At 39.2% G+C, this 18,474-nt stretch overlaps 1 protein-coding gene across 1 annotated transcript; it reads right to left on the reverse strand.

The window, feature by feature from the left end:
* Positions 1-1,886: 1,886 nt before the first annotated feature.
* Positions 1,887-15,480, reverse strand: LOC111782102 (carboxyl-terminal-processing peptidase 3, chloroplastic). Its single transcript, XM_023662897.1, has 12 exons — positions 15,062-15,480; positions 14,811-14,892; positions 13,751-13,881; positions 13,573-13,659; positions 12,863-12,941; positions 12,111-12,199; positions 9,477-9,509; positions 9,272-9,391; positions 9,080-9,166; positions 8,840-8,989; positions 3,442-3,549; positions 1,887-2,374 (listed from the first exon to the last, which is right to left on the reverse strand). The coding sequence occupies exons 1-12, from the start codon at positions 15,380-15,382 to the stop codon at positions 2,126-2,128; spliced, it is 1,536 nt and encodes a 511-aa protein (XP_023518665.1). The 5' UTR covers positions 15,383-15,480; the 3' UTR covers positions 1,887-2,125.
* Between the last annotated feature and the right edge of the window lie 2,994 nt (positions 15,481-18,474).

Genomic DNA, 18,474 nt, shown 5'->3' on the forward strand with positions numbered 1-18,474 from the left:
ATATTATAAAATATCTCTATTTTGCCTCTATTTTAAAAATAAATAAATATTGTTTATTTAATTTAAGGACCTGCCTCGAAAGAAACGAGAGTTTTCCGTTTAAGCGGAAAATGAGAAAGAGAGTGGAAAGAGATTTCACCCCGTTAGATAAATAAGATCGAGATCGCCTGCCCAATTTCCCGACAAACCCAACTTGATATAAATATATTTTAAAAAAAGGATAGTTTCCAAATTCTTTGTTTATATATTAAATTTATATTTATTTATTATTATAGGAAAAATAATTTGATTAACAAATAATAATTAAAAAAATTGATTCCACTCTAATTTCTAATTTATAATAATATGAATAAATTAACAATAATTAATAGTTTATATTAAAAAAAAGTATATTTTAATCTTTGTTAGAATGACATAATTTTTTTTTATATAAAAATAATAAACAGGAAAAAGAAAAATCTTACCGTTATTATTATTCTTTTTTTAATAATGTTGAAAAACCACATTTAGCTGTAACGTAGCCGTTTCACCTTTTTGACTCGCTGTCGCCCCTTTTCTGTGGGGTCCACGCGCCGCTCCCTTCTCCTATATAACCCCCTTTCTCAGCCCCTCTCTCCGCCACTCCTTCATCTCCGATCAATCTCTCTCTCAATATCTCTCTGTCTTTTCTCTCAATTTTCTAATCCGTTCTCTTCAATGGCCAGAGTTTTCATCTCCAACGCCTTCCTCGTCACCGTTTTGATCCTCGCGGTCTTCTCCGCCGGCAGCCTGGTTTCTGGGCTCGGAGAAGACTTCGCTCCGGCGCCTGCTCCGTCGCGTGAGGCCGGATCTGGATTCTCTCTTCCCATCTCTGGCTCCGTCGTTGGTTTCTCTCTGCTCCTTTCTCTTCTTCACCTTCTCAGGCATTGATGAAGTTTCCGGCATCCGGCGGCCGGTCACCGGAATGTGGTTCTTGCGGCGATCTGTTGTATTTTGGGTTATTTTATAAAAATTGATATACTTATATAATGTGATGTAATTCTTGAGTGATTATTTGGGAGATTTTTTTTTTCTTATGAAATGTTATGTGATGTGGCATTTTTTATATACCATCAAATAAAGATTTCCATCTTATTATATTTATTAAATTTCTTTTTTCCAACTAATAAAGTTAATACATATATTATATATATTTTTGGATTAAAAAGTTTTTTTGAAATAATAAGAAATTGAAAGATTAGTGATCACAACGGATAGGTGGATGGGCTCGAGTGACATTTCAACCCTAACCACGACACATTTGCTGGTTCTTTAATGTCAATTAGTTCAGACCCCAGCCTAATTTCATCTAGGTCGTGGATTGATCACATAGGTTCTGATTCACTTTTGCTATGGGTGTTTGAGGGTTGAATTGAGTCGAGTTGTGAATTTTTTCAACTCGAGTGGCATTTCAGGCCCAAGCCCACCTAACATATATTGTTCTTTTTGGGATTTCTCTTCTCGACTTCCTCTCAAGATTTTTAAAACACTTCAACCGAAAAGTTTTTATACCTTTATAAAAAACAATTTGATTCCCTCCTCAACCGATGTATGATCTCACAATCCATTCTCTTCGAAGCCCAACGTCTTCGATGGCACACCGCCCGATGTCCACCCCCATTCAGGGCTCAGCGTCCTCGCTGGCACACTGTCCAGTGTTTGGCTTTGATACCATTTGTAATAGCTCAAACCCACCACTAGCACATATTGTCCTCTTTAGCCTTTCCCTTTCGGGATTCCTCTCAATACTTTTAAAATGCATTTGCTAGGGAGAGTTCTTTCCCACCATTATAAAGAATGCTTCGTTCCCCTCTCCAACCGATTTGAGATCTCACACTTAAATACAATGAACGAAACATTTTCAAAAGGAGTCATGAAAAACACATTATTCATCTCACAATGTTTGAATAATGAGGAAGGACATGTCGACTACACCCACGAATCGACAAGCGTATTGACCTAATATTTATAATCCGAGTAAATCCCAACGAACCTCGATCAAACGGTCGAGTTTCTATCGTTCATCTATATACATATATGCCTTTCTAGTTTCCATCCATATTTACATTCAAATTCTAGTTATAAAAGTGAAACGATTCCTATCATTTCAGGAGGCAGTCCCTTTAGATTGTTGGATATCCAATTCATGCTCAGCTATCATGATACAAGAATCAGCTTCAAGGGGTGTGCGTGAGCTCCTGTCTTTACCTATAACTTCTCTTGGTGAGTTGAGCACATCTGCTGTACATTGGATATCTGGTACGATGCCAACTTGATCGATCTCGTGACGTGCCGGGGATAAGTACTTTGCAACCGTGATGAATAAAGCTGAGCCATCATGAAGCTCTGTCACACTCTGCAACAAACAAGAGCATAGCTTTTGGTGTTATGTATTGTACAGAATAGGACATCGTTTAGATGCATGATATATGTTTGGGTATGGCGCAATGTTTGGGTCGTAATTTGCTTGATCAAACTCCACTATGAAGTGATCCTGTGAGATCCCACATCGGTTGAGGAAGAGAACAAAACATTCTTTGTAAGAGTGTGGAAACTTCTTCCTAGTAGACGCGTTTTAAAAACCTTGAGGGGAAGCCCGAAAGGGAAAGCCTAGAGAGAACAATATCTACTAGCGGTGGACTTGGGCTGTCATAAATGGTATCAGAGCCAGACACTAGGCGATGTGCCAGCAATGAGGCTGAGCCTTGAAGAGGGGTGGATACGAGGCGGTGTGCCAACAAGGACGCTGGGTTTCGAGGGTGGATTTGGGGGTCCCACATCGATTGGAGAAGGGAACGAGTGCCAGCGAGGACGCTGAACCTCGAAGGGGGTAGATTGTAAGATCCTACATCGGTTGGGGAGGAGACAAAACATTCTGAGGGTGTGGAAATCTATCCCTAGCAGACGCATTTTAAAAACCTTGAGGGGAAGCCCGAAAGGAAAAGCACAAAGAGAACAATATTTGCTAGCTATGGGCTTAGGTTGTTACAAATGGTATTAGAGCCAGACACTGGGCGATGTGTTAGCGAGGAGGCTGAGCCCCGAAGGGGGGTGGACACGAGGTGGTGTGCAGTAAGGACGCTGGGCCCTGAAGGGGGGTGGATTGGGGGGTTCCAATAGATTGGAGAAGGGAACGAGTGTCAAAGAGGACGCCGGGCCCTGAAACGGGGTGGATTGTGAGATCCCACATCGGTTGGGGAGGAAATCGCATTCTTTATAAGGGTGTGGAAAACTCTCCCTAGCAGACGCATTTCAAAAACCTTGAGGGGAAGTCCGAAAGGGAAAGCTAAAAAAGGACAATATTTGCTAACGGTGGGTTTGGGCCATTACAAAAAATCATCTAAGACTTGGAGAGAGAACACCAATAGGAAGCACAAAATGCTTTGTTGAAAGAACATATTGTTCTCTACTAGATAACAACACCTGAATTTTTCCTTTCCCGAACGTCTTGTGCCCGACGAGAGTAGCTCGACCGTTGTCGTGGAGTGCTCCCGCTAAAATCTCGCTCGCACTAGCACTACCCTCATTGACCTGTACTAAGAATATGCACAAAAGATTAAATATACATAACCCATAATAAGAACATAAAATCAGATTCTATGAGTTAAGTGAATACACACACAAAAGATCAGCCAAATACTAAGAAACAACATGAGTTGATCATCATCAATAAGAAAACAATAATAGATAGGACATCATGGAACAAACTTATCTTTGAAGTAATTTTAAATCTGCTAAAGCATCGGTAACCTCAGTCCCTGTGAGATCCCACATCAGTTGAAGGGAACAAAGCATTCCTTTGAAGGGTGTGGAAACCTTTCCCTAGTAGACGCATTTTAAAACTGTGAGACTGATGACGATATGTAACGGGAAAAAAGGGGACAATATCTATTAACAATGGGCTTGGGTTGTTAGAAACAGTATCAGAGTCAAACACCGGACGGTGCGCAAGCGAGGATGCTGAGCCCCCAAGGGGGGTGGATTGCGAGATTCCACATTGGTGGGAGAGAGGAACGAAGCATTCATTATAACAGTGTGGAAACTTTCCCTAGTAGACATGTTTTAAAACCGTGATGTGACGGCGATACGTAACGGGCCAAAGCGAACAATATCTACTAGAGGTAGGCTTAGGCTGTTAGAAATGGTATCAAAGCTAGACACCAGACGGTGTGTTAGCGAGAACGTGGGCTCCCAAGGGGGGTGGATTGTGAGATCCCACATCGGTTGGAGAGGGGAACGAAACATTCCCTATAAGGGTGTGTAAACTTTTTTCTAGTAGACGTGTTTTAAAACCGTGAGGCTGACAGCGATACGTAACAGGCTAAAGCGGACAATATCTACTAGCAGTGGGCTTAGGCTGTTAAAAATGGTATTAGAGCTAGACACCGGGCGGTGTGCCAACGAGGACGTTGGACTCCCCAGAGGGGTGGATTGTGAGATCCCACATCGGCTGGAGAGGGGAACAAAACATTCCTTATAAGGGTGTGGAAACTTTTCCCTAGTAGACGCATTTTAAAACCGTGAGACTAACGGCGATACGTAACAGGTCAAAGCAGACAATATCTACTAGCGGTGGGTTTGGGCTGCTCCAGTCCCCTTTTGTCTAGTTACCGATCCATCAAGTAACGAAGTCAATGAAATTGTCCCTCGTACACCCAGATGCAACAAAAGAAGTTTATCCTCATTTCTTGGTCCTCAATGATATCCCCATATGATGTAATAGGATTAGCGACTAATTAGATATCCCCATAAGCCTCCTCCAATTGCACTTCACTAGCATATGATGTAATAGGATTAGCGACTAATTAGATATCTTGGTCAATTCTTTGGTTAATTGGGCTTAGGATTAGCTTGTTTGGTTATTTAAGATTAGGACTAATTTGTTTTCCACTTCTCTATTTGGTCTCGGTTTGAGTTTAGAGAAACGAACCGAGCTGTTTCCGAGTCAAATAGAACCTTGATTGATTCCCTTTTGATTGATTCCCTTTTGATTGATTCCCTTTTGATTGATTCTTGAAAACAATTCTCCAGTATCTTTCACTTCTGATTTACATCCCATCTTTCATTCCAATTCAAGTATTTTTCTTCAAAGAATCTTTGGTTCCTTTGAAACCAAATGCGGCATTTAGCTTTATTCTTACTTTATTTTGGGATGCCCCCAACACTTTCCACTAAACAAACAGTGAAAGAATAAATGAGATTAGACTTCTCCTATTTAGAAACGAAGAACATAGACTACAACAGACGAAGAACACAGATTGGAAGAAACAAACCCATTGCAAAACTCAAAATATATTTGTGAGTATCTAAGCTAGTTCCGACTCTGCTAGCAAGGAAACACGAAGGATATTAGATTCTAAGTAGGTAGTTACTATGACTCAAACTCATTCCCTCTATGCCCTTTACCTTGGTTGGAGAGGGGAACGAAACATTTCTCATAAGGGTATGGAAAACTTTCCCTAGTAGATATGTTTTAAGATCGTGAGGCTGACAACGATACGTAATGGGCTAAAGCGGACAATATCTACTAGCAGTGAGTTTGGGCTGTTACAAATGGTATAAGAGCCAGACACTAGGCGGTGTGCTAATGAGGACGCTGCGCCACCAAGGAGGGTGGATTGTGAGATCCCACATCGGTTGGAGAGGGGAACGAAACATTCCTTATAAGGGTGAGAAAAACTTTCCCTAGTTGACACGTTTTAAGACCGTGAGGCTGACGGTAATATGTGACGGACCAAAGCAAACAATATCTTCTAGTGGTGAGTTTGGGGTGTTATAAATGGTATTAGAGCCAGACACCAGGCAGTGTGCCAGCGAGAACGATGGTGGATTGTGAGATCCCACGTCGGTTGAAGAAGGGAACAAAACATTCCTTATAAGGGCGTGGAGAAGTCTCCCTATGGTAACAGCCCAAGCTCACCGCTATCAGATATTGTTCTCTTTGGGCTTTTCCTTTTGAGCTTCCCTCAAGATTTTAAAACGCGTCTACTAGGGAGAGGTTTTCACACCCTTATAAGGAATGTTTCGTTCCCCTCTCCAACTGATGTAGGATCTCACACCTAGCTTGTCGGCCCCAAAAGTACATGCACACAACACTCCCCTTACTACAATATAGCTAACCAAACAAATAGGAGGACTTTCATTGCAATCAGACTATGGATATCATTAGAGCCAGACTACCTCTAACCCATTCAGAAGATTGCACCTAGCACATTCTTTCTTATTCTCCTTGCATAAGTCATTTATCCCAGACTACTCAGACTTCTACCTAAAGAAACAGTGTAAAAACAAGAACTTACAAGCACAACGAGCGGATCGTGCGTTATAGCGTGGCCATCAATCATATTAATAGGCAACATATTCCCGTCTCGATCGATTGTATTCACTAGAGTTTCATCCCCATCTAGCCATATTTGGGCAACTTCAAGTCCTGCTTTTACAAGCCCTCCCTGAAACGAGTAGCAATAACCAATTAGTGAACCCCACGTTGAGCTTTTACTTGAAAGAAAACAATCACTTTCAGCAAACTAGAGAATTACTGGGTTGTTCCGTAAGTCAAGAATGTAAGACTGCACACCCTGGCTTTCCATTTGATGAATTGTGCTTTCCATGTCAGAAGCTGCAGTCTGACAATATAAGACAAAAACAAAGCATGTCTTCAATAGTCATGATCCTAAGATACTATGACCAGACAAAAGCAACACACTTGAAAGATGTTGGTCAGCATTTACCTGGGAGAATGCTAACAACTTAACATAGCCAGTCTTGGACAATTGGCCATCTTGTGTTCTATGAGGAATAATTGCACTGGATACCGGAGAGAGTTTAATGTATTCCCTTGGTATTTTGACCTGCAAGAAATGTGAAGTTGTCAAGGAAGTAGAATTTTTATAAACGAAGAAGAGGGTAGGCTTTTGCCATTGAGTGGTTTAGTACCTCTCTTATGCTTGAGTTGCTCATATCTTTAACCTGAAAAGTAAAATGCTCAATGAATATGTAACTATTTATGCTCAAAGTGGACAATATCATACTATTGTGGAGGTCTGTGTTCCTAACATGGTATCAAAGTCATGCCCTTAACGTAGCCATGTTAATAGAATCCTCAAATGTCGAATAAATAAGTTGCGAGGCTCGAATGTGTAGTCAAAAGTGACTCAAGTGTCGAACAAGGGTATACTTTGTTTGAGGGCTACAGAGAAGGAGTCGAGGCTCAATTAAGGGGAGGCTATTCGAGGGTTCCATAGGCCTCAGGGGAAGCTCTATAGTGTATTTTGTTCGAGGAGGATTGTTGAGGATTGTTGGGAGGGAGTCCCACGTTGGCTAATTAAGGAGATGATCATGGGTTTATAAGTAATGAATACTATTTCCATTGGTACGAGGCCTTTTGGAGAAGCCAAAAGCAAAGCCATGAGAGCTTATGCTCAAAGTGGACATTTAACAACAATTTAGTACTTACATCATGAACTTTCACGGTCACAATTGTTCCAACACGACCTCGGAGTTTTTGGGCTGCTGTTTCACTATCAACTCCATCAAGTCTTTCTCCTAAAGTCACAAAAATGGTAAGTTAGGTTGAACCATACACAATGAGATGGGAAAGAAAAATTTCCGCAGAAAAGAGGTGAGATCAAGATGAATTATGATAGTAGAAAAATGCAGACATTATCATCTGAAGTTAAATACTTCATGAATGCTGAAACAGATAGGCTTGTATCTTGTCTTTAAACCTTCTTTTGCAAACCATTGAACCACAGACGAGTTTTTCATTGAAAGTAATATGGAAGTCAGTGAAGTTGAATAGCTATCACGAAGCCTGAATAATGATTTTAGTAACAGGGGTTAACAAAAATACGTCTGAATTCATGGATACCATGGATACCCGTGCGTCTTGCACGCTAACCGTAAGATCCCACATCGATTGAAGAGAGGAACGAGTGCCAGCGTCTCGTTGGCCACGAAGGGGGTGAATTGTGAGATCCCACATCGGTTGGAGAGGGAACAAAACATTCTTTATAAGGGTGTGAAAACCTCTCCCTATCAGACAAGTTTTAAAAACTTTGAGGGAAAGCCCGAAAGGGATAGCCCAAAAAAGACAATATGTACTAGTGGTGGGCTTGGACCCGAAAGTTAGAACTTCATCTTTATATCTAAAAAGATACGATTAGATTCACAGACTATGAAGAATAAACTGATGGAAAAAGAATTTACCATTAATTTCAACCAGCTCATCTCCTTCATGTATGCCAGCTCGTGCAGCAGGGCTACCATCTATCATGGATAAAACAATCTGCAATGTCAATGAATACAGGCAGGACCAAGAGGGAAAACGTTTAGTAAATTGGTGATTGGATAACAAATGCTGTCTTTTTCCTTGTTATATCCACTGAATATCCAACAAAAATTTCTTTTACCATAGAACTAATATGCTTTTTGTTGTGCTAAAAATGTGGAGTGCTTCTCACACCACCATCGGTGAGATCTCACATTGGTTGGTTTTGGTTGGTTGGGGAGGAGAATGAAGCATTCCTTATAAATATGTGGAAACCTCTCCCTACCAGACACGTTTTAAAACCTTGAGGNCCTAGCTTGTCGGCCCCAAAAGTACATGCACACAACACTCCCCTTACTACAATATAGCTAACCAAACAAATAGGAGGACTTTCATTGCAATCAGACTATGGATATCATTAGAGCCAGACTACCTCTAACCCATTCAGAAGATTGCACCTAGCACATTCTTTCTTATTCTCCTTGCATAAGTCATTTATCCCAGACTACTCAGACTTCTACCTAAAGAAACAGTGTAAAAACAAGAACTTACAAGCACAACGAGCGGATCGTGCGTTATAGCGTGGCCATCAATCATATTAATAGGCAACATATTCCCGTCTCGATCGATTGTATTCACTAGAGTTTCATCCCCATCTAGCCATATTTGGGCAACTTCAAGTCCTGCTTTTACAAGCCCTCCCTGAAACGAGTAGCAATAACCAATTAGTGAACCCCACGTTGAGCTTTTACTTGAAAGAAAACAATCACTTTCAGCAAACTAGAGAATTACTGGGTTGTTCCGTAAGTCAAGAATGTAAGACTGCACACCCTGGCTTTCCATTTGATGAATTGTGCTTTCCATGTCAGAAGCTGCAGTCTGACAATATAAGACAAAAACAAAGCATGTCTTCAATAGTCATGATCCTAAGATACTATGACCAGACAAAAGCAACACACTTGAAAGATGTTGGTCAGCATTTACCTGGGAGAATGCTAACAACTTAACATAGCCAGTCTTGGACAATTGGCCATCTTGTGTTCTATGAGGAATAATTGCACTGGATACCGGAGAGAGTTTAATGTATTCCCTTGGTATTTTGACCTGCAAGAAATGTGAAGTTGTCAAGGAAGTAGAATTTTTATAAACGAAGAAGAGGGTAGGCTTTTGCCATTGAGTGGTTTAGTACCTCTCTTATGCTTGAGTTGCTCATATCTTTAACCTGAAAAGTAAAATGCTCAATGAATATGTAACTATTTATGCTCAAAGTGGACAATATCATACTATTGTGGAGGTCTGTGTTCCTAACATGGTATCAAAGTCATGCCCTTAACGTAGCCATGTTAATAGAATCCTCAAATGTCGAATAAATAAGTTGCGAGGCTCGAATGTGTAGTCAAAAGTGACTCAAGTGTCGAACAAGGGTATACTTTGTTTGAGGGCTACAGAGAAGGAGTCGAGGCTCAATTAAGGGGAGGCTATTCGAGGGTTCCATAGGCCTCAGGGGAAGCTCTATAGTGTATTTTGTTCGAGGAGGATTGTTGAGGATTGTTGGGAGGGAGTCCCACGTTGGCTAATTAAGGAGATGATCATGGGTTTATAAGTAATGAATACTATTTCCATTGGTACGAGGCCTTTTGGAGAAGCCAAAAGCAAAGCCATGAGAGCTTATGCTCAAAGTGGACATTTAACAACAATTTAGTACTTACATCATGAACTTTCACGGTCACAATTGTTCCAACACGACCTCGGAGTTTTTGGGCTGCTGTTTCACTATCAACTCCATCAAGTCTTTCTCCTAAAGTCACAAAAATGGTAAGTTAGGTTGAACCATACACAATGAGATGGGAAAGAAAAATTTCCGCAGAAAAGAGGTGAGATCAAGATGAATTATGATAGTAGAAAAATGCAGACATTATCATCTGAAGTTAAATACTTCATGAATGCTGAAACAGATAGGCTTGTATCTTGTCTTTAAACCTTCTTTTGCAAACCATTGAACCACAGACGAGTTTTTCATTGAAAGTAATATGGAAGTCAGTGAAGTTGAATAGCTATCACGAAGCCTGAATAATGATTTTAGTAACAGGGGTTAACAAAAATACGTCTGAATTCATGGATACCATGGATACCCGTGCGTCTTGCACGCTAACCGTAAGATCCCACATCGATTGAAGAGAGGAACGAGTGCCAGCGTCTCGTTGGCCACGAAGGGGGTGAATTGTGAGATCCCACATCGGTTGGAGAGGGAACAAAACATTCTTTATAAGGGTGTGAAAACCTCTCCCTATCAGACAAGTTTTAAAAACTTTGAGGGAAAGCCCGAAAGGGATAGCCCAAAAAAGACAATATGTACTAGTGGTGGGCTTGGACCCGAAAGTTAGAACTTCATCTTTATATCTAAAAAGATACGATTAGATTCACAGACTATGAAGAATAAACTGATGGAAAAAGAATTTACCATTAATTTCAACCAGCTCATCTCCTTCATGTATGCCAGCTCGTGCAGCAGGGCTACCATCTATCATGGATAAAACAATCTGCAATGTCAATGAATACAGGCAGGACCAAGAGGGAAAACGTTTAGTAAATTGGTGATTGGATAACAAATGCTGTCTTTTTCCTTGTTATATCCACTGAATATCCAACAAAAATTTCTTTTACCATAGAACTAATATGCTTTTTGTTGTGCTAAAAATGTGGAGTGCTTCTCACACCACCATCGGTGAGATCTCACATTGGTTGGTTTTGGTTGGTTGGGGAGGAGAATGAAGCATTCCTTATAAATATGTGGAAACCTCTCCCTACCAGACACGTTTTAAAACCTTGAGGGGAAGCTCGAAAGGGAAAGTCCAAAGAAGACAATATCTCATTGCTATTGGCTGTTACAAAATGGTAACAGAGCCAGACATCGAGCAGAGTGCCAGCGAGAATGCTGGGCCCCCAAGGGGATGGATTGTGAAATCCCACCTTGGTTGGAGAGGTGAACAAAGCATTCCTTATAAGGATGTGGAAACCTCTCCCTAGCAGAAGCATTGTAAAACTTTGAGGGAAAGCTCGGAAGGAAAAGCTTAAAGAGGACAATATCTGCTAGCGATAGATGAAATTTGAAGAAAGCAAGAAACGTTTGGAATCATAATAAGAGATTAGATTACAAAGAATGTTTCGTACCAAATGGCCGGTTGTCGGTTCGATGTTTATGAACAGACCTACTCCCTGCAAGTTGCCATCGCTGCCTATTCGAAAACTTTGATACTCCTGACATACAAACCATCAGATAAATGAGTATCTTCTTTTGAAGATAAAGCCAAACAAGAATGTTTTCCAACCCAAAATAGCATACAAACACCTTTGGGTTTATTATACGAGTAAATGGATCTCCAAGTGTTGACAGCATTGCACTGACTTTCTTATATGCTGCATCCCCTGATTTCAAAGGAAACATTTCCACCATGGTTTGCTGTAATTTTAGGTCCCAATCTGCAAAAGTGGAACAATTATGTGTTAGATTTAAGATAATTTAACCACACTAGAACCACCATATGAACAAATCTATCTTATGGACCTTTTCATGGCTCATTTCACAAACATTTAATATGGTTAAGAATCACAATCCTTTGTCCACTTTGAGCATAAGCTCTCGTGGCTTTACTTTTGATTTTTCCAAAAAGCTTCATACCAATGGAGATGTATTCCTTACTTATAAANGGTTTATAAGTAATGAATACTATTTCCATTGGTACGAGGCCTTTTGGAGAAGCCAAAAGCAAAGCCATGAGAGCTTATGCTCAAAGTGGACATTTAACAACAATTTAGTACTTACATCATGAACTTTCACGGTCACAATTGTTCCAACACGACCTCGGAGTTTTTGGGCTGCTGTTTCACTATCAACTCCATCAAGTCTTTCTCCTAAAGTCACAAAAATGGTAAGTTAGGTTGAACCATACACAATGAGATGGGAAAGAAAAATTTCCGCAGAAAAGAGGTGAGATCAAGATGAATTATGATAGTAGAAAAATGCAGACATTATCATCTGAAGTTAAATACTTCATGAATGCTGAAACAGATAGGCTTGTATCTTGTCTTTAAACCTTCTTTTGCAAACCATTGAACCACAGACGAGTTTTTCATTGAAAGTAATATGGAAGTCAGTGAAGTTGAATAGCTATCACGAAGCCTGAATAATGATTTTAGTAACAGGGGTTAACAAAAATACGTCTGAATTCATGGATACCATGGATACCCGTGCGTCTTGCACGCTAACCGTAAGATCCCACATCGATTGAAGAGAGGAACGAGTGCCAGCGTCTCGTTGGCCACGAAGGGGGTGAATTGTGAGATCCCACATCGGTTGGAGAGGGAACAAAACATTCTTTATAAGGGTGTGAAAACCTCTCCCTATCAGACAAGTTTTAAAAACTTTGAGGGAAAGCCCGAAAGGGATAGCCCAAAAAAGACAATATGTACTAGTGGTGGGCTTGGACCCGAAAGTTAGAACTTCATCTTTATATCTAAAAAGATACGATTAGATTCACAGACTATGAAGAATAAACTGATGGAAAAAGAATTTACCATTAATTTCAACCAGCTCATCTCCTTCATGTATGCCAGCTCGTGCAGCAGGGCTACCATCTATCATGGATAAAACAATCTGCAATGTCAATGAATACAGGCAGGACCAAGAGGGAAAACGTTTAGTAAATTGGTGATTGGATAACAAATGCTGTCTTTTTCCTTGTTATATCCACTGAATATCCAACAAAAATTTCTTTTACCATAGAACTAATATGCTTTTTGTTGTGCTAAAAATGTGGAGTGCTTCTCACACCACCATCGGTGAGATCTCACATTGGTTGGTTTTGGTTGGTTGGGGAGGAGAATGAAGCATTCCTTATAAATATGTGGAAACCTCTCCCTACCAGACACGTTTTAAAACCTTGAGGGGAAGCTCGAAAGGGAAAGTCCAAAGAAGACAATATCTCATTGCTATTGGCTGTTACAAAATGGTAACAGAGCCAGACATCGAGCAGAGTGCCAGCGAGAATGCTGGGCCCCCAAGGGGATGGATTGTGAAATCCCACCTTGGTTGGAGAGGTGAACAAAGCATTCCTTATAAGGATGTGGAAACCTCTCCCTAGCAGAAGCATTGTAAAACTTTGAGGGAAAGCTCGGAAGGAAAAGCTTAAAGAGGACAATATCTGCTAGCGATAGATGAAATTTGAAGAAAGCAAGAAACGTTTGGAATCATAATAAGAGATTAGATTACAAAGAATGTTTCGTACCAAATGGCCGGTTGTCGGTTCGATGTTTATGAACAGACCTACTCCCTGCAAGTTGCCATCGCTGCCTATTCGAAAACTTTGATACTCCTGACATACAAACCATCAGATAAATGAGTATCTTCTTTTGAAGATAAAGCCAAACAAGAATGTTTTCCAACCCAAAATAGCATACAAACACCTTTGGGTTTATTATACGAGTAAATGGATCTCCAAGTGTTGACAGCATTGCACTGACTTTCTTATATGCTGCATCCCCTGATTTCAAAGGAAACATTTCCACCATGGTTTGCTGTAATTTTAGGTCCCAATCTGCAAAAGTGGAACAATTATGTGTTAGATTTAAGATAATTTAACCACACTAGAACCACCATATGAACAAATCTATCTTATGGACCTTTTCATGGCTCATTTCACAAACATTTAATATGGTTAAGAATCACAATCCTTTGTCCACTTTGAGCATAAGCTCTCGTGGCTTTACTTTTGATTTTTCCAAAAAGCTTCATACCAATGGAGATGTATTCCTTACTTATAAACCCACGATCGTCTCCTTAATTAGCCGATGTGCGACTCCCCACCAATAATACTCCCCTCGAACAAAGTATACCATAGAGCCTCCCCTGAGACCTATAGAGCCCTCGAACAGCCTCCCCTTAATCGAGGCTCGACTCCTTCTTTGGTGGCCTCGAACAAAGTACACCATTTGTTCGATACTTTAGTCACTTTTGACTAACATTTTCGAGGCTCACGACTTCTTTGTTCAACATTTGAGAATTCTATTAACATGGCTAAGTTAAGAGCATGACTCTGATATCATGTTAGGAATCACAAACCTCCACAATAGTATGATATTGTCCACTTTGAGCATAAGCTCTCATGGCTTTGCTTTTGGTTTTCCCAAAAGGCCTTATACCAATAGAGATGTATTCCTTACTTATAAACCCATGATCGTCTCCTTAATTAGCTGATGTCAGACTCCTCACCAACAATTCTCCCCTCAAACAAAGTATATCATAGAGCCTCCTCTAAGAGCTATAGAGCCCTCAAACAGCCTCCCCTTAATCGAGACTCGACTCCTTCTCTAGAGACCTCGAACAAAGTACACCCTTTGTTCGATACTTGAGTCACTTTTGACTAACATCTTCAAGACTCACAACTTCTTTGTTCGACATTTGGGGATTCTATTGACGTGGCTAAGTTAAGAGCACGACTCTAATACCAAGTTAGGAATCACGAACCTTGATGATTAAAAGTTGGGTCTACAAAGGTTTCTCTAATCAATCCCCACGCCTCAATCAGAGTTCTTTGAACTGTATTCACCTAACAAAGATAACCAATTTGCAAAATCCATTCGATCACAAATGGGAAAAGCCAAAAGAAAGTTTCAAAACAATGAAAATTAGAAGAAAATCAATTCATTGCTCTGATCATAACTACATATGGAGTAAATTAACGCAACAATCAAAGAAGAAACGTGAAGAAATGTCACCTCAGGAGTGCGCGAAACTGGAAAAGCAACAGTAAGAGATTCAGCAAAAGCAGGGGAATCAAAGCAAACAGAGCTCAAAGCAGTGGCAGCAGCAGCAAAGCCGACAACCGATTTCCCAACAGACCCAACAAGTCTCTGCCGAGCAGATTCACTTCCAAACTCGCTCGCGGCGGAAACCACTCTCCATTTCCGGCTTCCACGACGGCCGGAGCTCGAGAACCGGCAGAAACCGATCTGAGACGAAATGGGTCTGGAGGGATCGAGTGAAAATGGAGAAATATGGGGTGGTTTCAGGTCGAGGCTCCGGATCAGAGCCTCCATGATTGGTGGGTGGGGTGTGAAGGTGAAGAAGGAAGGTTTGAAGAAGGAGCCCTGATACCAATTGTGGCTGAGGGTGCGGCCCCATTGGAATCTTCGTGCTAATTCTTGTGGCTCTGAGGCTCGCTACGTTGCGTGAGACAGCAAGCAGCTTCTTGGCTTGATCTCGTGGCGCCATTCATTTGCCTGAAAGAGATTGATTTTTTTTTCTTTGCATTGCGTGATCGAAGACCGTTGCCGTCTGAAATTTGCCTCCCACTTATTTGGAAACGTTTTTTTTTTTCTTTTTTAAATTTTTATCCATAGTTTATATATTTATTTGAAGAGGTTGCGGTATGATTGTTGAAGTCGAGAAATGCAATCACATGCACATACTTAAACGAGCATGCAATGTTTAATTCAATATTGAAGAAGTTGGAAAATAAACGATTTTCGTAAAAGGGATATAGGACTTCGTTGTTGACCTTAGACATCGATCTAAGGTAGTTGATATCGAGGTTGAATAGGCAATGAATCCGATTCATATTGTGCATCACTTTCATATATCGATGTAAATCGTTTTCATATATACTGATTCCAGATACATCACTTTTAAATGTTTAAAGCCCATGGACATGCATCTTCATACATAACAACATCATCATTAGCTACTTATTTCCGTTCTCATCATATAGCATCCATGACTTAATATTGTACAACAATCTCGTAAACATTCCGAATAACAAAAAACACCAAGTCTAGCTCATCGTGTTCCAACAATAATAAGCCACTTACCTTAGCTCAGAAAATAATTTGTAGCTACTGTTTAGAAGATTTTTAGTTGCCTTTAGACCTTAATTAGTAAGACCCTATTTTCCAAAATCGTAGACTGTCCCACACTCTTTAACAGATGCACGCTTACGACATTTAAGGCGAAAAAATATGAAACATCGTCTTAAGAAATGTTAAATATTTATGAATTTTGATCCATCTTTTAAGAAGAAAAAAGCATGTCCCAAATTTTTTCTCCCGAGCATTTTTTCCGTAATTTTTAAATGGGTACCATTGGTTAGTTTTCGTCGTTTCTCAAAGAGGCCCCATTGACAAGTTCAAAAAAGTTCTTTTCGCATTCTAATTTCCTAGTTTACTTCATCGAGACTGAACTAGACCTATAATTCTAACCCTTTAAAATCTTTAGCCCTAAATATAAGACCTTAACGTCCACAAACTAGTAAGAAACACTTAAAACACGTAATAGAATTATAGGCACGGGCTAATGCTTCCTTATGTTCACATTAGTAAGCTAGTGTAACAGAGGACTTCCTCGAGAGTAGTTTTATAATCGGGGGTGACACAACTGGTTTGCCTTTCTTCTTTCTTTTCTGTACGTTAGAGTTGTTCGGGCGGAAAACCGAAATGTGAAACTTAGTCCTTCAGACCTTTCTTCTTTCTTTTCGGCACGTTAGGGTTATTATAATATATATAATTAATTAATATACTATAATTTCAATATTCATAGCTTTATGAACTAAAAAATAAATTTATAATGGGCTTAAATTTGAGTAATTAGGGTTGAGGGCATATATTATTTGAAAATAATTTTAAAAATTAAAATAAAATATTTTAATGCTTTTATTTTTTTTTTCTTTATATATTTTATTGCAAATATGATTAGTTGGGTCAAAATAAGGAATATAGTCAGAAAATAAGGAATATAGTCAAGGATACAATGAAACTCTCATCATTAGGATAAAAAGGCCAATAACTGTATTTTTTTTTAACCCTATGTTACATAGCCCATACAAAAAGTTACTCCATGCATATCTATCTTATATTACTAAAGGGTGTCTACAAATTTAACTCGGTTCACGGGTTGACATTTTTTTTTGGTCGGGTCAACTTTACCAACTCGAAAATAGAGTTGAAACCTATCTCTACTATACCATATATATTTTTTTAGATTATTATGAAAATTAAAAATATTTGACATTTCTAACTGATGTTAGTGATACGTTGTGACTTGTGAACGTTTGATATTTGAATTTTATGAAATTTTAGTTATTAATGTAACATGTACTGTGAATACACAAGATTTTTTTTAAAGAATTAAACTACAACCCAATAACCTAACTCAACCCAACTCGAAAATAGAGGATCAGATTATTTAGATCACTAATCCAACCAATCTGAATTATCGAGTTACTTCAAAAGATTTCTCCAATACAATTCGAAAATAGAGTGTTGGATTGGGTTGGGTTGTGAACCCTGTTCGGTTTGTTTGGGTCCACCAACCCAACCAGCCCGAAAATATCGAGTTATTGAGATTATAATTTTATATTCTTTTTTTTTTTTGGGGATGATTCTTGAATTATGATACCATTTATAAAGAATATTAAATGGTAAGATTAGACCATTGCCCTATGAAAATAAGTAGAGTTGCAAGTAAGTTAGCTTATTTTTTTTTATTAAAAAAACATAAAATTAAAAAAAAAAACATAAAAACAAAAGCTAACCCAATTAGTACTCCCTTTTGGTGTGTTGTATGTATGTTTATGTGTATGGTTCATTCTCTCTCCTCCAAAACTTCAACCAACCATTTTCTCTCTCTTCAATTCCCATTTCCATGGCTGACCCATACTCCAATTCATTAGCTAGTCTTCTNGTTGTCATGAAATTATCTCCTCTACTTTCTAGTTTTTTGGACACAAAGTGGGGTTTTTTCATTGAAAATTCATCCCAAAAATGGAAAATTTTAAAGATTTGCACTTTGTTGTGTAATTTTTGGTAGTGTGTTCATAAAAATTAGTAATTTTTAGTAGCTAATAAATTTGATTTGTTCCTGATTTAGTTTTTGCACGATTTATAGAGCATTTTTTAAAAGAAAAATTGTTACTGTTTATTTAGAAAAGTACCTTGATGCATAAAAACCCTTCTCTCAAGTTATCGTGTTGTTTATTTTGTATCTTTCTGCTTCGATTTGGTACTGTGTTTATAAGAATAGTATAAAAATTAGTAATTTCTCGTAGCTATTAAGCTTGATTTGTTCGTGATTCGATTTATAGATCATTTTTAGGAGAAGATTCAGAAAAAACCCTTTTCTCAAGTTATCTGGTTGT

This window comes from Cucurbita pepo, chromosome LG19, assembly GCF_002806865.2.
Source record: "Cucurbita pepo subsp. pepo cultivar mu-cu-16 chromosome LG19, ASM280686v2, whole genome shotgun sequence".
NCBI lineage: Eukaryota > Viridiplantae > Streptophyta > Magnoliopsida > Cucurbitales > Cucurbitaceae > Cucurbita > Cucurbita pepo.